At 39.3% G+C, this 26,595-nt stretch overlaps 1 protein-coding gene across 2 annotated transcripts in view; it reads right to left on the reverse strand.

The window, feature by feature from the left end:
• Positions 1-2,834: 2,834 nt before the first annotated feature.
• dcc (DCC netrin 1 receptor) overlaps positions 2,835-26,595 on the reverse strand; it is a 281,121-nt gene continuing 257,360 nt past the window's right edge. For both annotated transcript variants that reach the window (XM_051413496.1, XM_051413495.1), the window contains exons 28-29: positions 23,537-23,685; positions 2,835-11,834 (exon numbers count right to left, since the gene is read on the reverse strand). In XM_051413496.1, coding sequence (XP_051269456.1) covers positions 11,745-11,834; positions 23,537-23,685 — 239 coding nt within the window. In that variant the 3' untranslated portion in view covers positions 2,835-11,744. The remainder of the gene's footprint in view (positions 11,835-23,536; positions 23,686-26,595) is intronic.

Genomic DNA, 26,595 nt, shown 5'->3' on the forward strand with positions numbered 1-26,595 from the left:
CTTACACAGTAGGCCTGTGTCTCAGCATTCCATTCATTTCTATGAAGAAAAGTAAGTAAATTAAGTTTAGATTATTAAAGATTTAATTTTTGAAGATGAAAATGTATAATTCACAGAGCCTTCACTCTGTGATTTGAAATTAAAAAATACAGACACAGATATGTATACAAAGTTCCTAAGAACCTGAGGGAAACTCATCTCTGATACAGTATTTACAATAAATAATCTGCTCAAAACTCATCCAGATTGCTTGTTTTACGCAAAATCCCTGCAGTTATTACTTTCAGTATTTGGATTAATCAAGTTTATCAGTTTTTCTCAACTGTTATTGTAGTGCATTAAAGGCATACTATGCAGTTTTCCGGTTTTGTCAAACAGCTCCCCCTAGAGTCGCTACGGAGTACTTGTATCTCTCACTAGAGCCGTCTCTATATACGGCTCTGCGTCTCTGCACTCACGGCCTGATCCCCTCCCCCCTGTATACCGGTACATGTTCAGTAGGATGGAAGCGTCGGACATAGAACAGGCAAAGATAGACTCTGAAGATGTCTACTGACCAGGTAACGTCTGAGTGAATGCCTGATAGTGTCTTCCATTGAGGCTGCTTCTTATGTCGCTGATGTATGTGACGTCGCGCTGTAAAGCAATTAGTGATTCTTGCGAGATTTGCAGACTTGCATTGCTGGTTCTGCCCATAGACATATATACATAGATGCTGCATCGACTGTAGAGCGGTGTGCCTACAGGGCGGCCATCTTGGAACAGGGCTAGCAGAGGCAGCAGTGCATCAACCTACGAAGGAAAGAGGAACTCCTCAATCTCAAAGTAGAATTATTTGCTGAATTTTGATTTCTGATTTCCAAACATATTGATTTGTTAAAAACGTCACACATGTAGCTATGATACAGGGTGCTTGGATATTTTAAAAATGCTGGTTTTACTACCCAAATACAAATTCTACTTAATGTTATCAGCAGACGAGCTTCTGACAGAAGATTTGTGAATGAAAAGATGCTGGACTTATGTGCCGCGTATGGATGCTTTAATGAGCGGAGCATACAAACCAGATCTCGTGGGAGACAGCAGCTCCTATGTCTACAATAATAATAATAATAATAATAATGATGATGATAGTGATATAATTATAATAATAACAATAATAATATAATATTAATATAATAATAGCAATAGCAATGATAATAATAATAATAATATAATGATAAGAATAGTAATAACAATAACAATATAATAATAATTATTATTATATTATAATTATTATAATTATTATATATTATATATATATTATTATAATACTCAAATGCAATGTATACCCTTCAAGCAATACTTTAAATAAAGACCTGAACACACCTGATTGTTTTCTGGGTTCTTTTTGTTCTATCTCTGTCTGTCTGTCTGTCTGTCTGTCTGTCTGTCCATCTGTCTGTCATGTCTGACGTTTGCCAAACAAACCTCGTGAAAATAGCTAGCTAACTAAGCGATTTATTATCACTTTTATTGTGTAGAAACACCATTCCTCCATAGATGTAATCATAGATGAATGCACTGTAGGAGCGAGTGGCCCTGTTCCAAGATTATTATTATTATTATTGCTATTATTATCATTATATTATTGTTATTATTGCTATATTATTATAATTATTGCTATTTTGTCATTATATTATTATTATTATTATTATTATTATTGCTATATTGTTGTTATTATTGCTTTATTATTATTATTATTATTATTGCTATTATTATCATTATATTATTGTTATTATTGCTATATTATTATAATTATTGCTATTTTGTCATTATATTATTATTATTATTATTGCTATATTGTTGTTATTATTGCTTTATTATTATTATTATTGCTATTATTATCATTATATTATTATTATTATTGTTACTATTGCTATTATTATATTAATATTATATTATTATTGTTATTATTATAATTATATCACTATCATCATCATTATTATTATTATTATTATTATTATTATTGTAGACATAGGAGCTGCTGTCTCCCACGAGATCTGGTTTGTATGCTCCGCTCATTAAAGCATCCATACGCGGCACAGAAGTCCAGCATCTTTTCATTCACAAATCTTCTGTCAGAAGCTCGTCTGCTGATAACATTAAGTAGAATTTGTATTTGGGTAGTAAAACCAGCATTTTTAAAATATCCAAGCACCCTGTATCATAGCTACATGTGTGACGTTTTTAACAAATCAATACGTTTGGAAATCGGTCCAAAATTCAGCAAATAATTCTACTTTGAGATTGAGGAGTTCCTCTTTCCTTCGTAGGTTGATGCACTGCTGCCTCTGCTAGCCCTGTTCCAAGATGGCCGCCCTGTAGGCACGCCGCTCCACAGTCGAAGCAGCGTCTATGTATATATGTCTATGGTTCTGCCAACAGCGTCCCTCTCCTGCTTTGCAATCGGGATGATTCACTATACTACGAGTTCGTTTACCATCGAAATGACTTTGAAGCTGTTATATTAAGGTAAAAATCTTGCATAGTGTGCCTTTAAAAATAATATTAAATATCCATTAAATGTCACTTCATCAGGGTCGTCACTTTACTCAACAATAGAAAAGGGGTTTGAGGAAAAAGGATGGGAAGCACGTGTGTACGCTATACTCAATCCCAAAAAACTCCTTATAAGGCCAGTTAACAGTCTCAACATACAGTGTATACCAATTAAAGTTATTAAAGTTATGACACCTCTACTGTAAGAGATACAGGGGCGTGGTTATAAAGACTGCCACCCAGCACACTGATGGGATGTAAAACAAAATGCACAACTACAAATCAAACAACGCTTTGCTTTTGTATCAAAACTTTATTTATCAAACAAAAAGAATGCACCATTGAAATAACATTTCTATAAAAAAGGACCATGGGACTGTTCTACAGTGCATTACAAAACCAGCAATTGTATACAACATTGTGGATAGAAACTTTGCTTTACTCCATCTGAGATACATCATCATCATCACCATCATCTTTTCTCTCCTTCACTCAAACGAACAAAATGTACACTCTTAAATATTGCAGCCACTAAGCTAATTTGGTTATAATGACTCTAGGATTGGACTTTTTTTTGAAGGACAGAGTTGAACTGTATTTACTCAGAGCCGTCCATCTGTCGGCTCCTCTGTCGCACAATGATGTTCTGGAAATGAAGTAATTGTCTGAGTGAGAGGAGATAAGGGCAGTTTTAATTTGGCCCCTTTCACCCCGATGAGATGAGGTCCAAATCATTTTTTCGTTTTTTCTGGCCCATTATTTTCTTTTTTATAAGCCGTCGGCCTGAAACTGTCTGCGGCGGAGCCAACAGAGTCAATTTCACACCAACGTCGGGCCACTTTCAAAGTGAGCACATCCCTGACCAACTTCACTTCGCCTTTTTTTTGACCGTGTAATTTGTCCTTTTTTTGATCCTCAATGGTTCCCACACAGGAGTGAAGCGCCCAAAGAAAGAAGTTAATGAAGTCGAGTTTCCCTTTGAAATGCGGAAGCTGAGCCTCCCCAGTTTCCACCTTATCAGGTCTGGCTGGTGTTTCTGAGTTTCACACAGTCACCACATGACGGGTCTTTACAGATAGAGGACAAGGTGTTTTAAAGGACTTTCCTGGCGTGTTTCTCTACATTAACTACGAATCATGTTTACTTTCCTGCGGAGCTTTTCCAAAGACTAGCATTGTGTTTGTGTTGTTTTCCTACCTTCCAGGCAGCCATTTCACTTTTTTGATTAAAGATATATTGTGGTAATGTGAGTGAGAGCAGGGGCTGTTTTAAAAACTCTCCTTGGTAGTGCATTCAAGGATGCTCAGACAACTGAGAACTCATCATGATCTGCAGTCTAATTACAAAAAAGACGCATAAATGTCTGCAAACCACACGCACTAATTTGACCGTTTGTTTTTAAAACATTCACTGCTCTCATTACCTTTGACAAATAAAATAATGAGGACTGATGGAATATGTGTCTTAAACGAGATTCTACAAAAATGAACTACACCCCAGCTCTACCCAGGCGCCCACGTCTATGCCCAAATTAAGATTTCCTGCTCCAGATGGTGTGATACTCACAGACCCTGTCATTACACATACACAGGTTATAGTTAGAAAGGATAACTGCATAGATGCGATCAATCTACAGATTTCAGACTGAAAATAAAGCAAAATGGTGGTGGTGACTGTGTGTCCTCAGAGCGACCCAATCATTTAAATGTTTGATTAAGAAATGTAAATACCTTTCCTAATTTTCCCCATTTAAAAAAATACTGAAACCTTTTAAGGCAATAAATGAAAAAAAAAAAAACAACTCTGAACGGCACTTCAGTCCTCTTTTTCATTTTGTTCTTTGCTAAACTAAATTTACATTTGAAGAAATATCACATGGTTATAAATAATAGTTTTGAAGAGCACTCAAAATAAAGTAGTAATAATAATAATAATAACAATAATAATATATTAAATTTGATTATAAAAAGCTACTACTACTCTAGTGGAACTGTACACTGTAAAAAAGCAGCGTTCTGTAATGTAATTCTGCTGCAGCGACGCTTTTCTCCACAGTAAAATACACATATAGAGCCAACAAGAAAAAACAACAAAAAGCCCCCTAACATCAGCTGTTGGAGGCCGGGGTCAGACTGTTGGGAAGCCTTTGTATCGAGACTGAGACGAGAAGTTTGGTTCGAGATCCATAAAGTTAAATTAAAAAAATGACATCAAAATCAAACAAAAAGTACCTTTTAGTTCCCTCTGGCCCCCGGTAGTTTCCTGTGTCAAGGGCCAAACTTTTACTCCATAGTGGACAAAATAAAAATGGATATTTTGTATTTTACTTGCACCCAGGGGTTAAACTGGGCCAGATGCTTCATTTTGTAAATCTTTAGCAATGTATATTTTATAATGTGTATTTTCACTTTTCTCCGTCTTTAATAATTCAATGTATTCCTTTTTTACTGTCACTGGTTTCCTTAAAAGCCACCTAGCAGATCAGCGACCTGATGAAGTTGAGTGTTTATCTTATGTTATGTGGGATTATTAGATTTTTGGGGGATGGTCATTCTGTCTCTGTTCTGTTCTGGGATCAGTTAAAGAGGCATACCACTATTTGTAGATGTCCATTAGTCAGTTGTTAGTTGTTACCTTAGAATGAGCTGTTTTTATCTACAGACACAGGCCTTCCATGGAGCCCACCACGTTGAACCACCATGTTTCAGTAGCCAACAAACCAAAAACTGGCTGTAAATAGGGGTGTTAGCGTTTCTTTGAACGATTCGCTGCCACTGTAGTTTATCCTTTACACTTGGAAGAATCAGTTATTGGATCAAACATTTTTCTCATTTGTCAAATGTCTCAAAATGTCCTATTGCCTAAGGCAATGTCTTAAAATTGCTTGCTTCTTCTGACCAACAGTTAAAAACCGAAAGCAGGGGGCAGCAAACATTTGTCATCGAGATAGCTGCCGATGACTTTTCTCTTGATTGCCTAATCGATTACTCGACTCATCTCTTAAATTCCAAGTCTCTAAACGTGGATTTTCACACTAGAAATGAGTGGCTGCGTGAAAGGAAACACTGAAACACTTTGGTGTGACTTAGAAAATGATTTTGAGTATTGTGAGTTGGTCATTATTTTGACTGGCCTAAAATAAAAAACATCACACAACCTGCCAAAGGCTGAATGAGTTGGACAGTCTGACGTAGTGATGGCTGGTGTTTGGTGCCAGGGGACTGACTTCTGCGGTTTAAATATAAACATAGATGATGTAGATTGATGTTCCTTCCGTGCAAATGTCAAATGAATTTCATTAGCAAACATTATGTCGTATTAAGTATTCCTGCTAAGATTAATTAAGAAATCCGATCCAAAATCCTTTCCTTTCCAATGCAAAAAATCTCAATTTTAAGACTTGGTTACTATCTGGCAATGCTTGCATCCAAATGAACTTGTGTCACTAATAAACTTTCTTTGTAGTGTGCTGATCGGCCTTATTCTGCCTTTTTGAAGTCATTTACTAGAATTGAGTAATGTGTGTCAATATCTGGACTTGTACATACAGCCACTTTTAGAAAAACAAATATCTGTAAATGCTTCTCTTACTCTAGTGATCAGAATCATTGTTTTGAGGCTGTTCTCTAAATAGTTTTTAAAGTACTGATGGAATACAAATAATTTAGTTGGTTGAACAGAGACACACAGAAGTTAGCGGGGCACTTGCTCATACGTTGTAGTAAAACTGTTTTTTAAATGTTTTTATTTAATCATTTTGGATAATTAGCCAAGATTTTGTCCTTGCCTGCCTTCTTCACCTTCAACTTGTTTCAGTAATTACCTTTATTTGTAGTGTGCTGATCGGCCTTATTCTTGCTTATTTCAAGTTATTTACACACATTTCTATAAAAATCCTGAAACAAGGCAAAATGAAGTGAGAACAAGTGAAACAATCACATTGGACACAAACTTATTGTCGTATGAAGAAAAACACATATTTTAGGTTGAATCTGAGGCTAAATGACTCATGAGGACGGATGGGTTTTTTATAGTGCGCGTCATAGAGAATTCGCTCAAAGGCATTTTGATGGACACACCAGCAGTTTTGTGCATCTGATCTGTGTTTCAGGTACAGAACGATCCTTGTCATCACTAGACTTAGCACGTCTGATGTGCCTGTTTCCAGACAGCTCATGGAATATTGCATCAGTGCCACTAAAGTAAAAGAAGCAGTTTTTTCTTATAGATCTCTCTGTTTAAAAGGGACACACTGCTTTTGGGAAGAACCCTCTGTAGAGCCGGCCGTCTGTTCCCTGTGTGTCGGCTATGCAGGAGGAACAAATTAACATAACACAGAGCACATTTTAACTTTTCACAAAGACTTCAAATAAAGTGACTAAATACAGGCGAAGAAAAAAAACGTTTTGGTGAAACATAAAGGCACACGGGATGTCTTATTTATCTCGACAGCAACAAAAACTCTTAAGTCCAAATGAATCATGATAAAGAAAATGTTGGACACATTGTGGTATCCAGAGACTGTTGGCTGGTGTTTAGGACAACTCTTAATGGAAAAACTTGTGTATTTAAATCGGACTTAAGAATCTAGAACCCTTCAATAGTGATTTCTGACAGCTGCAGGGAATTGGCATCCAATATTGGGTCTAATCAGCACTGCTTTTTTGGACATGCTTATAACTACACAGCCTGACTGATGTTGTCAAATGCCTCACGCAAATTAGACCAAACTGCCATTTCATGTTTAGCTCACTAAATATAAAACTTTGCGAATTTCTATACTGCTGATCATTTTCTAAATCCTCCATCAGTTAGATTAATTTCCTTCCTTCCAAGCAGCCATTAGTTTGTCTATTTCAATGAAAATCAACTTGCAGAGACATCGAACCAATGTGCATACATTCAATGCTGAGCACACTTGGGTATTACACATACTGACTCACTAACCCAAAACCCACCATGATTTAAAAGAACCCGTCCCAACCAGGATAGAAATTAAATCTGAGGTCAGTCGGGGCTTAGACACAAGGAACAGAATGGACTGTGAAGGACTCTTGCTACAGATACATGATCCTCCTTATCTATTGTTTTGTGGTAAAACATTTAAGAGCCAGCACAGACTCTTCGCTGGCGTTAGTGAGATTTGAAATCCAACTGGTAACCAGCTCTTTGCTGGAACCTGAGAAGAGACAAACATGGATGCCATGACTTGATTTTAAAATGTCAGAGTGTCCTTGAACTCACCAACCAGGAGAGTTTTTGAAAATAGTCCCTGCTGGCTTAAATGAAGTTTCCTTAATGTAGACAATGATAGATCATATATCCGCACAAAGTGTCAGGGAGCCTGATAACTAGACTAAACTGTCATTTCATTACCTCTTCATCATTTAATTCGACACTCGACATTCGTGTTCACGTCGGCCATTTTCTGTGCTGTTTGGCCTAACCAACTGGTAGTAACTGATGTGACTGTCTCCAAAATGGTTGATAGTGTCGTTTTGTTTGTTTGTTTGAAATGTACGTGGCGATTCTTAGGTTGCTATTTTTCTGGCTCTGTTTTTTTTCAAAGGCAATTCAAAAAGTCTGGAACCAGGCTTTCAAGTCAAGTAGGTTTTCATATAAATGAACTGAATCGTTCTAAGAATTGATGGATGATTTGGAAAAAAATCAGTTAGAAAATCTGATTTATATTCAATGAGCAAAAAGGTGCAAAACCTCCAGTATGATCACTTAACTCACTTCGTTTTCGAATTTCTTTCCCCTTTTGATACTTAAAGAAGAAATCTCCTGTGTCAACAGGCCATTTAATTTAGCATTTACTGTTAAAATCTGATTTTCTTCCTTTAAATCAAATTTCGGTCTCACCCGTCCGCGTTGGATTGTTCATCTGTCTGCAGCTCTGCTCTGCTTTCTGAAGGAGCAAAAGAAGTGCGAGTCGGAGCAGAATGAAAGCACTCTGCCCAGACTGGAGGTATCTCCCAGAACACGCTGATGAGTTTGATCCCACACTGTCCGCCTGCTTGCGTTCGTTCACCTTTCATCCCCACGCTCGTTCTGCAGAGACGTTACCTTTCCATCCCCTCCGTCCCGGTGACGTTTCCCCACAGCTGCAACAACCCAGCGAGCGTGAGCTTGAATCATAATATTTGAAACGGCGTTATAATGAATTCCCGGCCTCATTCCTCCGTGCCCCAGCCCGCACATACAAACCATCTCTGAATATCAATTCACCTCCTCTGCTACTGCTCTCTCTGTCTCCCTCAGGGTTTTTCCTTTCATCACGGAAAGATAAAGGTCTGAAAATTACAATATGGTGACTGGGGTGACACAGTCAAATATGGAGCATTCTGATGGCCTGTTTTTTTCCTCCCCAGCTGATTAATGAATCATTTGTCATTTTAAATTCCTGCCTTTCTGCACACTCCAAAAAATTTCCATCCTCACAAGTCATTTAGTTACATACTTGGCCTCCATATAAATTCTTTCCCTAAAATGAGGGAGGTAATTCAACTTACTTCCAATTACATCTCTCTTAATTCAGAAAATTGTGAAAAATGAGAGTTGATATAAAAAAAGATCTTCACCAGGTTAGCAAGTTAAGCACTTAAATTGTCTGAAAATACAATTTTATGACTCAAGAACAGACCAACTTGTTCAGTGTACACCTTGCTCACTCTGCTTTCCTGCAACATTTCACAAATTTAATTTCTCTCAGCAAACGCTTTCACAAAGAGTAACAAAAAACCCCAACCTCCCTTAACAAACCATTAATTCTCACACTGATTGACCAAATCAGGTTTTTCTCTCCAGCGGTCAATAAAAATCTAGTTGTTTTAAAGAACTGAAGGGTGGATGCGCTGTCGTCCTGACTGGACCTTATGTTACAGAGATCATCCTAAGACCAAAATGCTTCAATTTCCATTCCCTCAGTGCCAACAGTTTCCACGTTCAACTTTTCAAAGTAAAGTAAAAATGGCACAAAAGATTCTCCACATTCCAGTTCATAATTGAATTTTGGACAAAATGAAGCCTTTTTTGCTGTGTTCAAAGACTGCAGGTTAACAATTTCCATGGTGGCTCATGACCTTTTAAAGTAGCTCTCTGTGGAAATGTGTTAAAAAAAAAAAAAAAAAAAATTAAAAAAAAAAACACACTTCTGACAGGACAGCAAATGTAAAAATATACTTTGTGGAATATGCATTATTTGTGTTTTTGTTACTTTTTTCTTTAAACTTTTGTATAAAAACGGAACGCCCTGAAGTAAACTCAAAGTGAAGCTGGCGGTTTTGCAATTTTCCCATGTGGGCGATCAAGGTCGACAGAGGTACATATGTGTGTTTCTCATGAAAAATAAAAATGGACTTATCAAAAGCAAGCCCAAATACAACACACTCACCTTCAGTCAAACACATACTGAAACTGTGGTGAGACAAAATAATAAGTGAAAATTTTAACAACGGTAGAGATCATATTCCTTATCATCGGCTGCCCTGCTACCATCTCTAATCTTAATAATAATGATAATAATAATTTGATCCTGTTGCTTCTTCAAAATTGATTATTCTGTCACAGTAACACCACATTTCCATTTGTTCCTACTTTGACAGAAGCTCTTGTGGCTTTTATATTTTATGTAGGTAAAATCCAGACTTGTTTGCTAATTATCAGACTTCAGTCTTCATGATCTTGCTACCTCAAGATAACAGTATATTTGTTTTCTCAAGACAACAAGATGATGTTTTTGTGATCTTGTAATTGATAGTATTCCATTATAGCTCCTAATAATTTCTTGCTTCAGTGACTGTGCCTCTAAAATGTAACTGTCTTTGGTGAACAGAAAACAACACAGTCTTCACTTAACTTTTCTCCATTTTGCAGACTGTGACCATTCTTTAGTACAGGGAGAGACTTGATGCACTGAATGTGACATATATAGTGCAATGTGACAGATTGTGAACAAGAACTTAAGACCAAATTTCAACACATTTCTCAAAAGGACCAATTACCACGTACCACCCAAAACCAATTTGTCCAGGATGGGATGGTTTCTGCCATAACTATCAAATTCAGATTTATGTAAAATCTTTTCCATACAGATCATCTTACTGCTTTTCACTGATTTCCAGTCCACGTTTGGAACTAAGCCAGACTTGAATATGGTGCAAAAATATAGGTCACAATAAGCTTTCCAAGATGAGTGTTTGGCAACGACACAAGTCCTTGTAGGATTTGTCTGGGTTAGGGAGAGTAAAGGCTTGGTCAAGAGCAGCAATAGACTGTGGGAGTCTATAGAGGTTTCTATACAGTCCTGTAAGAGTAGAGTCAGCTGGATCCAGATGATTCAGACTGGTCTAGTAGGTTCTCACACTTTTTTTTTTTTTAAACCTCAAGATCCAGAGGTGAAGGGGCTGCATGGGTTATGGTTGATAGTTGGTTCAGTATAATCTTACTGTTTTGTTCAAGAGGAAAAAAAGAGAGACGGAAGAGAAAGGCAAAAGAAGAAATGGTGGAGAGAATCACCTCCTGTCACCACAACAAAAAACCTTGGCTCCAAGGGAGAAAAGTTTTTGGTGAAACTTTGGTGGTTGAGGATGTGTTTTCTCTTAATGTTCATCCCGTGACTGCACAAAGTTGGAATACCAAACAAAAAACAAAAGACAAAGGAATACTTCCAACAGCGATCATGAAACATAAGTGAGGTACAGTCACAGTAACTGAGTTGTGGATAACTCAGCGGAGGACGCTAATAAATACCACAAAGAAGAGAAACAGGATGGATCTTATAACATTTTTTGTGATGATCCCATCATCCTGTGTCACTAAGTCAAGGCGCTAGGCATTGGGTTTTTCTAGTTTTGTGTTTGAGGTTGAAGAGTCTAGAGGGGTTTCAGTTTGAACTCCTAAAGAAGCCCCTCCACCCTTGTCCTGTTCTTGGAGTTGATGCTGTGCTGCTGTAGTGTTTATCCACTATTTAATTCCCTTCTATCCAATCCAGGTCCCACCACAGTGGACAATGACTGAGACCAGTAGAAACCAAACAAACTCAACCCAGCACAGATGGAGGTCTGATTCCGCAGAGGCGTCTTCAAACCCAGATTGACCTGTTGGCGCCCATAGTGAATGGACAGCAGGTGACATCAAGGCTTGAAGAAGGGTTCCAGACTGGACCATGGCTGAGGGCTGGGCTGGGCTGAAATAAGAGGTTAGAAGGCGGAGCCGGTAATGGCGTTGAGCTGCTTCATCAGCCCTTCTAGACTGGCCATCTGCTCCGAAAGGTCATCCTGCTCATAAACCTGAAAGACAAAAAAGTAGAGCCAGTTACATGACCATTGGTCTCGCATTACCTGATGATCAGAGATCTCAGCACCTACCATTCATCTGGTGATTATTTCTAAACGCAAAGTAGTTGCTTGTACGGTGGTGAAAATGGCCCCAAACAAACATATGCCCCTTACTTCAAGGACACGGCTTACCAAAAACAATGCTCATTCCTCAAGGAGTTAACATTTGGCTGATGAGCATTGTGACAAAGCCGATATTTACTGTAGCTGCTTTACAATAAAAGCCTTGCAGCCATTTTGCCAGAGGAAAACTTTTAACGTAATACAGCCACAGACTTAATTCCTGCTCTGACAGCATGACAAAGTAGAGCAGATCAGAAACAACAGACTAACAAACTGCTGTCTGTTAGATGAAGGTCAGAACTGAACTGTTGGCATGAAATTAAAGAAGGCTGATCACAATAAGCATTTGAAATAAGTTCTGCTCCTCTATCCAGGAATTTGCAGGTCTATATTAAACCCAGGGTAAATTTGGTTGAAAACAAACTATTTTAGATATAGTCAAGGTTACATATAACCATTGTTTCAGCAAAATATACTGGACTAACTACTTAATAGCTCTCACTTTCTAATCAAGTTTGCCTGAATTTGACCAGACATCAAGATGTCGTTTTTGCCCAATCACCAAATCAGTGCTTACTGTCACCCAATTTACTGAGGTGACTCAGTTCCTGCCATGGTTGATATCACAGGTCAGCACAGTTGGCCCTGCTGTTAGGGCTTGGTGGAAATGTGCATCAACATGCCCTGACACAGCTTGACACTTACTGCACCAAACCAGCGAAGAAAGGGCATAAATCATAGTTTTTGCTGCTGTCAACTGCTTCCCCCGTTCATACATATCAGTTTTTGGTAACACTTTACAACACGATGCACAAAACTGTGAGAAGTTACAAAAGAATGAAAGAGGAACAAATCAGGAACAACCCAATAATTGTTAATGAGTAATTACTAAATAAAAGACAAGACTGGGAGATACTATATTAATAAAACATTAGCTAATGATAGCTTCATAAATATCTGTAAATCAGAATAGCGACCACGTTCTTCATTAGTCATTCCTGACACCACTCTGAATCTGCAACTAAGGCCCCTTTACCACCAAATTAGTTCTTGAACCGGTTCCATTCCATTTTAATCAGATGGCTCATCAACAGAGGGCAATGCACAAAGACCTGTAGAATATGACACGCCCACTTTAGTTCCCAAGGAAAACCCTTTTTTCTTTAACCTTCTCAGGTTCCGAATCAATTTATTTTTGGTTGAAATGCTCTGAACAGTTTAAAACTGGGTGCTGGAACCAGAATGGAGCCGGTTCCCTGTTGGTGGAAAAGGCCTTTGAGAAGCAAAAACTAGTAAAGACTTATTCATTACTAATTACTTAATCATTAGTTACTCTTTCTATGCACCCCAAGTAAAGTGATACATCATACTGAGCAGTTACCAAGTACCCTGGTCCCTAATTACTTCATGATTGTCTGACCATAACTTACTCTCAGATACCTTCAGATACCTAATCCATCACAATGAACAACATCATGTCTGTTTTTATTTCTGTCAGGAGTTCAGTCATTATTGCTTGGCATTGCAGACTTTTCAATCTACACCTATAATGGAATAAAATAAAAGGTGACTTTATGTTGACTGTGATGGATTATCTGTCAAGAGCAAGTTTCAAGTCTGTGCAAGCTGATTGAACTGAAACCAACGGCTGCCTGAAGGGAGCAAGGAAAACAAAATAAAAACAGTCAACAGGAACACAAAGTTCAGTATTTATATTGATATGAATCTAATGTAAACCCACTGATAATATCCATGTTCACATACTGTTCACATCAGGTTAGATAACAGTTTGCCTCCAAGTCGACCACATCAAACGCATTGAAGTTGATGCTGTCACTTGTCTGCATGTGTTTCAAAGGAGAGGACACACTCACAGTGTGAACGGCGGCACTTTAATCCTGAACAGACTCTGTGATCACTGTGAAATGGCGTGTTCGGTCCGGCTATACAAACTGTCGCCTCTGAGTGGGCCGGCTTAAGTGCATCCATCTGTGTGTGTGTGTGTGTGTGTGTGTGTTTATGTGTGTGTGACAGTCAAGTGCACATCCCTCACATACACACTCTCCCAGTGTGTTATATTGAGCGTGGCCTTCATGCAGAGTTTGTCTTTGCTGTTGGAAAAAAATATTCAATATTCTCCTCAACATGCTGTGGAAAACTGATAAAGGCTCAGCAGAAATATTCCTCACACTTCAGTTGAAAGGTTTGTGTTAATGCACAAAATCGTCATGTACTTGTACTGCATTAGCACTGTATACAGTCGGTGTACATGTCCTTCAGTGTAATGCACTGATCATGCATAAATATCACCACAGCTTCCTGTGAAAAAGTCACTTACTAAAGCCCTGGTACTAAGTGCAGGTACTGTAAAATGCCAAAGGAACCCTACAAATATACTGACAATTTAGCACAGACTAGAAAATCTGCCATTACTGATATAAAATGAAGCATCCAACAGAACACTTTACACCTCCAGTTGTACGAGGTATTTCATGCATTTAATCATCTGTGTGTGAAAATCAAACAGCCTGAAAACAATTTAATCAAAATTAAAGTTGAATAACCCATTACAGCTATCTCTAGCTCTACAGAGATCAGCAACAACAAGTAATGTCATTATTTATTAATCTGTTGATTATTTTCTTCAGTGTTCATTGTCTAGGAGGTTTCTACCAGGAGTCAAATTATCCGCATTATCTGAGGTCTCGTCTATAAAACACACAAGCACTAATTAAAGCCGGTAAAAACAACGAATAAAGCAGTTCCACCCTAAAATCAATGTTTTTCCGATGCTGTTTGGCAGACAAAGGACGTCCTGGACGGGCTGCAAGCCAAGCTGCTGCTAACATGTTTGGTAAAAATGTGGCTTCAAACTGGATAAAAAGTCAATGTATGGCAGCTTCTGGCAGACAACCACAATGCTGACGCAGGCACAAAGGGGATATGACGCTATTGACAGGCGACCAGTGAAACGCAGTGTGCCTGAATAAAAGGATGAATTTCTCTGGGTTTGAACATTGAATATAGTGTTTTCGACATTTTAATGTGGAAATGTTACTTATTATAGCTTTAATTTCCCTTTTAATGATTCCAGTTCCTCTAATGTGCACCTTTTCCTATTACAAAATGAAACCATATTGGTTTTGGATGGTTATACAAAACAGGACATATGAAGACCTTCTGACAAACTGTCAGACATTTTTCTGACTAAATTGTTCTTCTGTGATTGTAAATATAATCAAAAAGTTAAACGATAGTGAAAAAAATTATCATTCACAGCCCTAGCAGAAAGAGTGTTGCTGTTCCAAATGAATGTTTTCAAAAGCTGTATGTGTTGTATTCATGGCCTTGTATATTTCTCTTGGAGAGCCACAACTGATTGTATATTGAATATAACCCCAACCACATCAGATTCCACCCAGATAAAGTTAAGATGACTGAAGATGTATGTTGGAGAAGCTGTACGAGGTAATGTTGATGAACTTGGTGTGTACTCTATGTGTTCCCAAGATTAGAAAATGTAAATCATTGATCATAAAACGTGAAACAATCTGTGTGGACTATAAACATCATATGCTGAAAACAGTTAACTGGCCCACTCTTTCCAACCACATTTTTAACATTTCATTATATTCTTCAGGGTGTTAAGCTTCTCACGACATTATATTATTTTGAAATGAGGCATACGTACTCTAGATCTCCCTCTAGACAGGCCTGGACCTGCTGATCCTGATTTGAAAATCAGTTATCAGTCTGGTCCAGATAAAGCTTTTAACCTCCTGACCAGACAGAGTCCTGTTGGATCAGCTTTCGACCATTTCCACCTCCAGTCATTTATAGATTTTTATATTGCCTCTATTAAAACATTAGTTGGGCGCATCACAGCAGGAAACCGTAGCGGTCAACAAACATCCCGAATCCACCAGCAGCAGCCAGTTTACCAGCTAAAAACTACCAGACAGTAAGGTCATCGTTTCAGTCAAAACATATTAAATTGGTACATTAAAAGCGGTAAGGCTGCTTAAAATGAATTTCAGATACGTTAAGTGTTTTTATCTGAGTGATTTCTTTTATACCTATTTTCTTTCTTTTATTCATTTATTAGGTCCTGATACATACCCATTTTTCACTTTTTGTCTTTTATAAGCTTTAATAGGGATGGTAGTAATGGGTTGTTCATCACTTTGGTTCAAACTGAGCTATTTGAAGAACTATATATATAGCCCACTAACACCTGGTGTGCTCCAGATCTACCATGCCAAATGTGGTGCAAATCCCACAAGAAATGAACAATCTTAATCTCTTAGTAGCTCATCAATACATTGTTCCATTCCTGCTACAATTTTTTTGTCTATTTTGTCCTTTTTTTGGTAATGCCAGTGTCATTTAATCTAAGATAGTACAGTGTATCTGCTGTCTGGTCTCTTTAAAAATAAAAAACGATTCAAATTTATTGATTACACATTTTTTGATGATCAACATTTAAATAAAGTTTTGAAGTCTTTGAAAATGTCTTTTCTTTACAATGTCTGTGTATTAAGTTTAAAACTCTCCAGTGTAGCTTTTCCACAGGTGAAATAAATCTTCAGATAGGAATGACTGTGGATTCATGGGAAGAAACATGACAGCCCCACCTGTGCAGTTATCCTTTATCTGAGTAATACACACAGAGTACAACAATTTGACCTTCCACTCTCGCTCTGAATGAGACCATAAAAGCTCATCTAGAAGCCCTGCCCTACCAGGTATTTTCCACTTTCCACGGACAAAAAGGCTTCTATAAAAATCATAACAGTGTATAAAACCCCCACAAAACCCCCAGCGACCTCCTGATCTTGTTCGTTGACCCATAAGAGCCAAGTTCGACGGAGTCAGTAAATGCCTCATCAATGGGATAAAACCCCCATTGATGCTCCGTGTTCCTCTCCGATATCCTGTTATCTCTGGCGGCCTGCTGACCTGGATTCACGCTCATCTATAATCCGTCAGAGATTCATCCCAACACAGTGAAGTCAGAGGAGCACATGGAAACTCTGTTTCACACTAACGCAGATAAACCAGAAAACTGTGTTTACATGTCTCAAGCCTTCTGTCCAATTAGTCCAAATTCTTTGTTAAAGACCCCACTAAAACGCCAAAATTAGATGAAAATGTATTGTGTTGAATGCTTTGGTTTATGACCAAATGACTGCAAAAGTAATTACACTCCCATCAGCTTCAGCTGTAGTTGATGTTAAGTGCTAATAAGTGTCAGTTAAATGCTAAACTGTTAAATCTCTCCTACTACTGAGAGATCAGGGAGACTCGGAGGAGATAGAAAGTTGGACACAGACGTGGACTACAGTCTGAAAGGGGTTGGTCAATGGGCTTTCTGCACAAATACTGCCAACTCTGGAACACACACACACACACACACACACACACACACACACACACTTTGAAATGTTAATGTATTGCAAAGCCTCCTAAAATGGTAATTGGAAACTGTTACAGTTTGGGATGCAGTGTCTTCTTGTTAACATAGGCCGTTGCTTTTGATTGAATGGTGCTACAAAAGCATCCTAACAAGGATCAACACATTACCTACAGGTCCAGTGTGTAACATTTAGGAGGCTCAATTGGTAGTAATGGAATATAATATTCATAGGTGTGATCTCATTAGTGTACAATCCGCTGATAATAGTAGTAATAGTATTTTTTGTTACCTTAGAGTGAGCTGTTCTTTATCTACTTATCTTTTCAATGGAGTCCGCCATGTTTCTACAGTAGCCCAGAGTGGACAAACCAAACACTGGTTCTAGTATGGGCCGTTTGCGGTTTTCGCGGCCACTGTAGTTTCTCATTTGAGCTTGGTTGATTCAAGGGGTTTCAACCCTACACACTGGCCCTTTAAGTCCTTACTATGTAAGCCTACATACAACCTTAGTAAAGAATGTACATAGAAGATAGAAGATGAAGATATGTACTTTATTGATCCCCTATTGGGGAAATCCTTCTTCTGAGCTACTAACTAATAATAACAAATAAACATAATACTAAGTAGCAAGCAGATGAGATTAAAGCACTGGGAAACTTTCAGTGCAACAAAGTTCATGATGACCGATGTGTTTAGTGACCTTCCCCACTGTCAGAATATCCAAACTTCGCTACTCAGATCTCAGTGAAACTCTGAAAGAATAAAGAATCTGAGGACATGGTGGTGTTTTGGGTTAAAGGTCACCTGATGCATTTTGTATGTGTGTGAGCCTCTGACCTGCTGTTCAGATCAGACTAGGAGCAAACACACACACACACACACACACACACACACACACACACACACACACACAAAGAGGATAGAGCTAGAGAGAGAGGTGGGAGTTTAGAGTGCACTTCATTCTCCCTGAGATATGTATTTGAACAAATACAGAGCATAGAACTGATGGTTTTAAAGCGTGTGGTACAGAAGTTTCTAGACTTTAGGAGTATTGTGATAGTTTAGCTTTTTCTTGCAACAAATCCTATGAAAAGACCAAAACCAAAAAAACAACTGTACCTACTAACAAGTATTGTATGTGTATCAGTCTGTCTGTCTGTCTATCAAGTCTGATATATCTTACTCCTCTGTACCACACAGCTCCATCGCTGTCCCAAAACCCCTACATTCTGCTAGCTCCCTCCCTCTCAGCAACTGTAAAAAATGCAGCAAAGGATGACACAGGAGGATCACATAAGGGGCGTGGCCTTGTTGCTATAGAGTGTGTGACAGGGGAAGAAACACAGACCACGCCGCTCAGTGTAACAGGAATACAGCTGCCGGTAGTCGCAGATAACCAGGCTAACCAGCCATGAGCAGCTGCTGTCAGACTCTACGCGTCCATGCTATGTGCACAGAGGACCTTTTACAGTCAGCAGAAGCACATTCACTAAGTTTCTATGTGGCACCTGTGTTGTAACATTAGCTAAGTTAGCAGCTCAGGCTAACTCTCTGGTGTCTGTGAGGGAGTGACAGGCTGCAGCTATGTAGCCAGTCGGAGTCCAGTTTCAGCTGAAAAAGGGTGGTTTGGGGGTTAGTTAGGATTTAAAAATACATCAGTGAGCCCCACTGTTGCACTGACTGACATGTTCCTTCATTACCATACAGACGCACGCTGTAGTTTATTTTCAGTCTCAATCCCACACACATCGTCCTGCTGTCCCACATACTCACAAGAGCAATGAATGTTAACTAATCCACCGCTGACAAATAGTCCCCAACACTACACTGCACTTCCTCCTGTTTGACTAACTTTAGCTAAAAACTACAGGGACCAGCTTGTCTAGAAAATTAAACTATATATTTATGAACGGTTTTTACAGATTTAGGAACCAATGGACTTGAATGCCACGACGAAGTCTCACGTTTTATCTATATCCCCCTCTCTACTGTGCTACTTTAAAATATGTCACTGGTGTAACAACATAATAAAAGCACCATGGTGTTGTACTTACATGATTCACTCACCCTATGTCGCAGTCCATTAACCAGCTGTGTGTGTGTGTGTGTGTGTGTGTGTGTGTGTGTGTGTGTGTGTGAGAGAGAGATGGATAGGCCAGGGGGCTGATGGGTAAAAACTAGATCAATTACAAAGATAGACCAGCAGATGAAGAGAAAGACCTGCTGACCTTTAACACACCTCTCTCTCTCTCTCTCTCTCTCTCTGCCATCCTTCCACCTCATTTACCCCACTCCTCCTTATCGCTCCTCTCCTGATTTTTTTTGTCTCACCTCCTCTCATCTCCTCTATCTCTCTCCATCACTCTTTATTTCCTCTCGTCTGCCCTTCCCTCTACTTTTCTGTTCTCTCTCCTCCCCTTACCTCCTCTTCCTCCTGCTCCTCATCTGTCCCTCCTGAAGCATCCCTTTCCTCCCGTTGTCATGGCTACCTTCTCCTCCTGCCCACCTCCCTTCATCGTCCTCTCCCCTTCTGTTTTTGTCTCATCTCTTTCCCTCCATCCTTTCCTCCTGCCTTTCTTCCCGTTACTACGGCGACACCTCCTGTCCCTCCTGACCCTTTCCTTCCTTACACCTCTGCTCTCCTTGTTTTGTCTCCCTTCCTTTCCTCCTCTGTCCTTTCCTCCCTTCTCGTTGCTGTGGCGACACCTTCTCCTGTCCAATTGTCATTGAGTCACATATGAATATTTAAGTCCCTCTGTCCAGCGTCCCTCCACATCATCTTCTGTCGTTTATCTCCCTGCTTGTCATTCTCTGCCTCCTCCCCCTCCCTCCTTTGCTTCTCAATCAGCCTCTGCATCTATTTCTCCCCCCTCTTCATCCCCTCATGTAACAATTCTCCACCCTCATATCACCTCCTCTCCCTTCCCTTTTCCTCCTCCTTTTACACTCTGTACAGCTCCATCCTCACCCTTTCCTATGTTTTTATCCTCACCCCCAGCTCATCCTGTGTTTTCTTATCTTTGTCTGTCCACTTATCTCCCTTCTTATTGTCCTCCTTTCTGTTCTTCCCCTATCCCTCCCTTGTTATCCTCCCTCTCCTTTTCTGCCTCCTTCTCCTTTCTCCTACTGCTTTTCCTTTCTTGCCTTTCCTCTTCTTCTCCTTTACCGTCCTGTTGACCGTTCTGGTTGTCGTTCTTCACCCTCATGTATATCCCCCTTCCTTGCTTCTATAGCCATCCTCTCATCCCCCCTCCTTTCCTCTTCCACTGCCTCCTCCTCTCCTTTTCCTGCAACCTTTCCCTCTTCTCCCCCTCGTCCACTGTCCTTTTCACCTCCTCTCTCCTCTTCTCTCTTCCTCCTCTCTCTCGCTCCTCTCTCTTATTCCTCCAGCCCCTCCTCTGAGAGAGCACTGACAAGTTCTATTTCTATTCACATATCTTGATCACAGTTCTCGATTAAATGTCCTAAAGAGTAAAACAATCCACTTTTCCACAAGAAAAAGATAAATAATCAGAGGAGATTTAGAGAAAAGGAATATCATTATGTTTTGGTCTCCCTCCCAAGTCGACAAATACTGCAGCTTGGTCAGTGGCCCTCCGCTTCAAAATAAGATGCTGTAGGTATCCATCTAGTAACTTCTGGACAGTAGCCCATGAAACCAAAATCAAACCGTTTTTTTTTTTAGATAACAGTATTTGACGAAAGTGAGCAGGTTTTTGGTTCCTTCCTATCCCTTCAATCATCTGGTGACCCCTATGATTCATTCTGAGACCCTTTTGGGGGCTGCAGACCACAGGTCGGGAGATTCTGCTACCTCTCTTGCATTTAAATGTTCACACTGCAGAGAGAACAAAGCCTTCATTTGAAACAGGTTTACACTAGAGACATTTACTTAACTAATTACTAAACGGGTATTTCCATCCCCTCAATGTTTTCATGGGGGGGCGAACTTTATTTGTTCATACTTAAAAGTATCGGCTTTCATTAGAGAATTTACGACATCTGATGGCTGCAGTTATTGGTTACTTTGGAGATTAACATTTGACATTTTAAAGGGGATAAATATGATTGCGGTCTAAAAATAATATGTCTCCAAAATGTCTGCTTTTAAAGAACTCTGACAAACAACCTCTAACAGCGAGGCACAAAGACTCTCTTTATGTTAGGGATTTAAGAGAATTTACTAAATTGCCCTGCTTTTCAGAATCACTTCAGCCGCAACGTCAATGCTGATGATAGCTGCATCGTCTACAGCCGCTGCCACAAATGACACAGTCGGAAAAATCCTCTTCTCACTGCACCATATATCCAACACACCCATTTCATATGGCATATTTCTGCTGCCACAGTGCTCACCTCAAAGCTGTGCTGTCACTTGCTGCTGCTGCTGCTGCTCATACAGCATGTCAAAGGCCCCACCTCCAGCAGCATCACCCTGTGGGCTCCGAGTCCCCATTCTCATCGCCAACCCTCTACTTCCTGCTGAGCTGTTTCCTCGTGGGGAGTGACGAGGTCAGAGCCAAGACGCCAACTATCAACTCCGCTGCTAGCCCTGCGCTATACCCCCCGACGGAGCCAAGTGCACTAACTACATATTTAGTCCAAATTTAGTCAAGACATTTATAAATGTAGAACTCCACAGAAAACAGCATGCCGATATGCAGTTCAAATAAAACCAAACTGTCAGTTACATAGCTAGCTAAAGCAAGAGAGACAGCTAAGCTAGCTACAGATAGCCACACCTAGCCTTGACGAGCCCCCTTAACGGTTAAATAAATTGATAAATATATACATGTTGGTCATTTAGTTTGTTATTCCACATAAATAAGGCAGAAGGAAAAATCCGCTAAATTAGTACCACTAAAAGGTTACTAGCTTAACGTTAGCTTCGTAGAGGAGCAGGAACAAATCATCAAATCATTTTTGACACTATTTGGAGCGGTCAAGCTACTTTAAAATGAATAAAAAAAACAAAGGTATAGATTAATTTATTATATTAATATCAAGATAATTATTATTAGTATTAATAAAAATACTAGATGGAAAGCTGAAAGAACACATGTTTTCTGTTGTTGTAAAGTAGTAGGAAAAGACCGCTCTCTGCCGTTGTAGGGCAGTATACTACTACTACTACTATTCCAACTGCAAATGTGAATTATTTGACTATAGTTATTACTGCTACTGCTATTACCTTGTTTAGTGGTTTAATTAGTGTGCAAAATGATCAGGTTTAATCTTCCACACACTCTCCATATGGAAAATAATGGTTTGTAGATTAAAGGTTAATTTGGTAGAATTCTGGCTGCTGTAGAAAGCAATACTGTGTCATCTGTTATTTGTAGGTATAATCAATTAATATCACATAGTTAACAATATGTGCTGCCATAAAGTGAATTACTGGAAGCAAAACAGCAGAAACTGAAGAGGGAAAATATGTGTATAAAAATATATATATATATATATATATATATTAATGAATTCCATTAGGTGTAAACTACTGTCAGTACAGCAGAGGACAGTAACATCATTTACCCACTCTGGGGCCACAGTTATTGTGTCTAAATCCAAATGCTAGTCAGGACCTTTAACACAAAGAAGTTGTGCATCCATCTCTGCTCTCACGCCTCCTGGACACTGCAGAGTTTCTCTAACCCCATTTTTAGGGGTCATGTGAAGTTTCGGACACAGTCTGCATTATACTGAGAAAGCTCCACCGGGTTTATGAGATGATTTCTGTGTAGTGTTTTTACATTTACGGTCTACTGTTACTAGAGGACAAGCTCAAAGTCGACTTATACAACCAATTACTTCTAACAGATGTTTGATGTTTCCCCTGGCAACAGCTTCAGCAAAAGGCAAACAATCTAAAGAAAAACTGACATGCTCTTAACCATTTTGATTTACTACTACTACAAATGCATCAAGAAGAATAAATATCACTGTATTAATGTTATATAATATTAAGTTTGAATAATTATATTACTTATTCAGTTATGTAAAAGGAATATTAGGCTTCCTTTCCTTCCATTTTAAGCCCATTCTTTGGCAAGTTATATTTTGTTTGAATCCCACAGTGACCATGTTTGGCATAGGTGCTCTTTGGCCCAGCAATGTACCTGTGGTGTAAAACTAAATCAGCAACACCTCCTACAACATTCTCTCCATGCAGACTTACGTTGGCAGCTGAATCCTCGGCCGGTTTTGTTCCTCCCTCCTCCGGTAAGTCGGGCGCCGTAGGGACTGAGACAGGCAGCAAAGGGGAGCGAGCCTTACCAGCTTGACCCAGAGAGGCGGTCTTCACCTGGGGCTTTGGAAGGCTTGCACCTGGGCAGAACAGAAAGAGTTCTGGTTTCAAAACATTGTATAGACTGTTTAGACTTGAACATAATCTGTTTTTGATGTTTGGTGTTCTCATAAATCCTTATGGTTTTGTGGAAGTTCTTTAACAAAGGACCTTCGGAGCAAAAACAAAACAAACTTGGATTGTAATTAAGCTGCATGTCAAAATTTAGCTCAGTTAGCTCTGAATCAAACTTGGAATCCATCGGCTATCACCTGAGGACAATTTAGTGTTTGGGGGAAATGGCCAATGTTTTGGGTCTTCCGGTGTAGCCAGTGCATAACTGGATAACAGATAACGAATATCAGGGCGATTAACAACTTCATAAGGGAGAATGATGAGAAACACACATTTTGGAAAATCTCTATAAACAGATATATAAAGATAAAGAAAGATATAAATGGAGACACATTTAAAAAAAAGCTAATAAAAAGTTAACTGTTGTTTGATGATAGCTGATGGGTTCTGACATGGCATTTATGCCAATGCATTCCTTACATGCAACCAAAACCCGCTCAAGCGTGATTGGTCAATACTTCTCAGACTACAAACAGAAAGCAGAATACTTATGATACCAAAATGTTGTCCCTTTCCCACAGATGCTGCATTCATATGCAGATATCTGTTCATAGAGGTTATCTTAGAATAGTAATTGATCATCATAATCAATGATTGAATGGTTACCGTCATCTATGATTTTTTGTCTGCATTTTCAACGTTTATTAGAAACTGACAGTTAAGAAGGCAGAGGAAATGGGGGAAGAGATGCAACCAAAGTCGGCGGGTGGAATCAAACCGGTAATGGTACAGTTATGTGGCATGCAGTGTAACCACTGTCATCTTTAATTTCGGAGACTGAATGGTGAGAGTAATCAATCATTTTTCTTTTGGTCACTATCTTCACAATCATCATTTTTAGAAACCCTCAATTTTGGGCAACCTGGCCAACTGCTACTATCGAGCAGTCACCTGCCCATAAACTGGAACTGTTTATTCTTGGATCATCAGGTCACTATCCAGTCACTGTCCGTTAAGACTCTTCACAGAAAAACTTGTTATTATTGCTATTTAATATTGACTTCCATGTAACAGGAATAGTTTGATCTGATAACACAAAGCTGGTATTGATAGATTAATCTAGATCAGTAGTTCACATGCAACTAACTGAACCATTGAACAAGGAAACAGATCTGAGGCATCAGAGCAACAGAACAAACAAATGAATGAACAAGAAAATAACACAATAAATATATTCAACTGTGTTTTCTCCACAATACAAATGCCATTCAGGAAGTAAGATTTTAGGATGTGTCTTTACTTGGCAAAAGTGAAAGAAAAAAAGCACGGAAGAGGAAAAATAGGAGACAAAAGAGGGGTGTCTAGTTGTTTTCTATCTGCTCTCTGATTCCCTGAACAGCCTTGTGATGTCTGAACACATCCTCAGGCTTATTCTACCCACAATCCCCTCCTCCTTTCCCCTGCACTGCACTCCTTCACTTCCTGATCAATAAACATCCATTCTCCTCCCTGTGAAACAAAACACCTTAATAGCAGTGGATTACACCAGAGAACATGAAACAGTCAGATTTAAACTTCCTTTAACATCAACAGTCGTCACGGCACAGAAAAATGTCCAAAGTGTCAAAGAAAGAAAAACTTCATTTTTTTTTATACAAATAGTCTCAAAAATCCAGTTCTTTCTTCTTACAGTACAGAACCCACTGTCCACAAACTCAACAGAGAGGAAACAAGTCCCAAAAACAAAACAAAAAATTTCTGCCACCTCTTTGTTTAAGGTTTTCTTCAGTTTAGGAAGAAAAACTACTCGTTAAGGTTGGAGAAATATGGTGGTTATGGTAAAAAAACAAAACAATGTTGACTGTTGGTAGCAGAGCATATGAGCGGGGAGCGGAAGGATTTTGTGTTGAGCGAGGAGCGGCAATTTTTTTTAAAGGTGGAGCAAAGCCTTATCTCTCACTCCAATTCTTTCAAAACTATGGAGTTTAATGTGTACTTCAGAAAAGAAACTGAGAAGTCGAACAAGTGTACCATTCCTGTAAAAGTAACAGATGGGGATAATGTGGAACAAGAAAAAGAATGCGGCGACATTGTTGCAGTCGGTAAAGAGTCGTTTTGGAATCTAAAAGGACACATTTCTCGGAAACACGGCAGTCTACTACTTTGTCGGCTTTAAAACGAAACATTACCCTTATGTCTTAGTTGAGAAAACGGCCAAGCTCATGTTTTATTTGTGAATAGAAGATTGCAGTTGAGGGTTGTACGATGCAGGTTTTTTTTTTTGAGCGGAGTGGTGAGCGGGTGGAGCGGGATAAAATTTATGATGGAGTGGAGCGGAGCGGAGCGGAGCGGAGAATGCGCAGAACCAGGCGGAGCTGACGACTGGCACAAATTGACAGGTCTGTGAGCGAGGAGTGGAAATTTTCACCCGGTCCGCTCCGCTCACATGCTCTGGTTGGTAGGAAACAGATTTTAAAATAACACACTTCATTGACCCAACAATCTATTCCATATGAGTTTTTTTGTGGCAGTAAAAGATCACACTACTTCCTCTATAACTCCTGATGAAGAAGAGTCATAACTCACATGGCCACTTTAGTAGTAGTCTTTGCCAGGTCAGTCTTCTAGGCATTCAAACAATCGATTCATGCTGTCATTGTGCCTGTTAGCGCAGCATCATGGATGCATTAAGGGAGGTCTGGATATAGTGTTGGAGGCGTGGCTCCATTGATTCCATGAAACCTGTTCAGTGACGCCTGAAGCCAGAAAAGTTCAGTTTCTGGGTATAGCATTACCCAGAGTTTCGACATCACGGGGCCCACAGAGCAGATTTTACTGGAGACTTCCGTCAGCGAAGCACAGCCGAGCTGCTAACT

The sequence above is a fragment of the Dicentrarchus labrax genome, unplaced genomic scaffold (genome assembly GCF_905237075.1).
Source record: "Dicentrarchus labrax unplaced genomic scaffold, dlabrax2021, whole genome shotgun sequence".
Classification (NCBI taxonomy): domain Eukaryota; kingdom Metazoa; phylum Chordata; class Actinopteri; family Moronidae; genus Dicentrarchus; species Dicentrarchus labrax.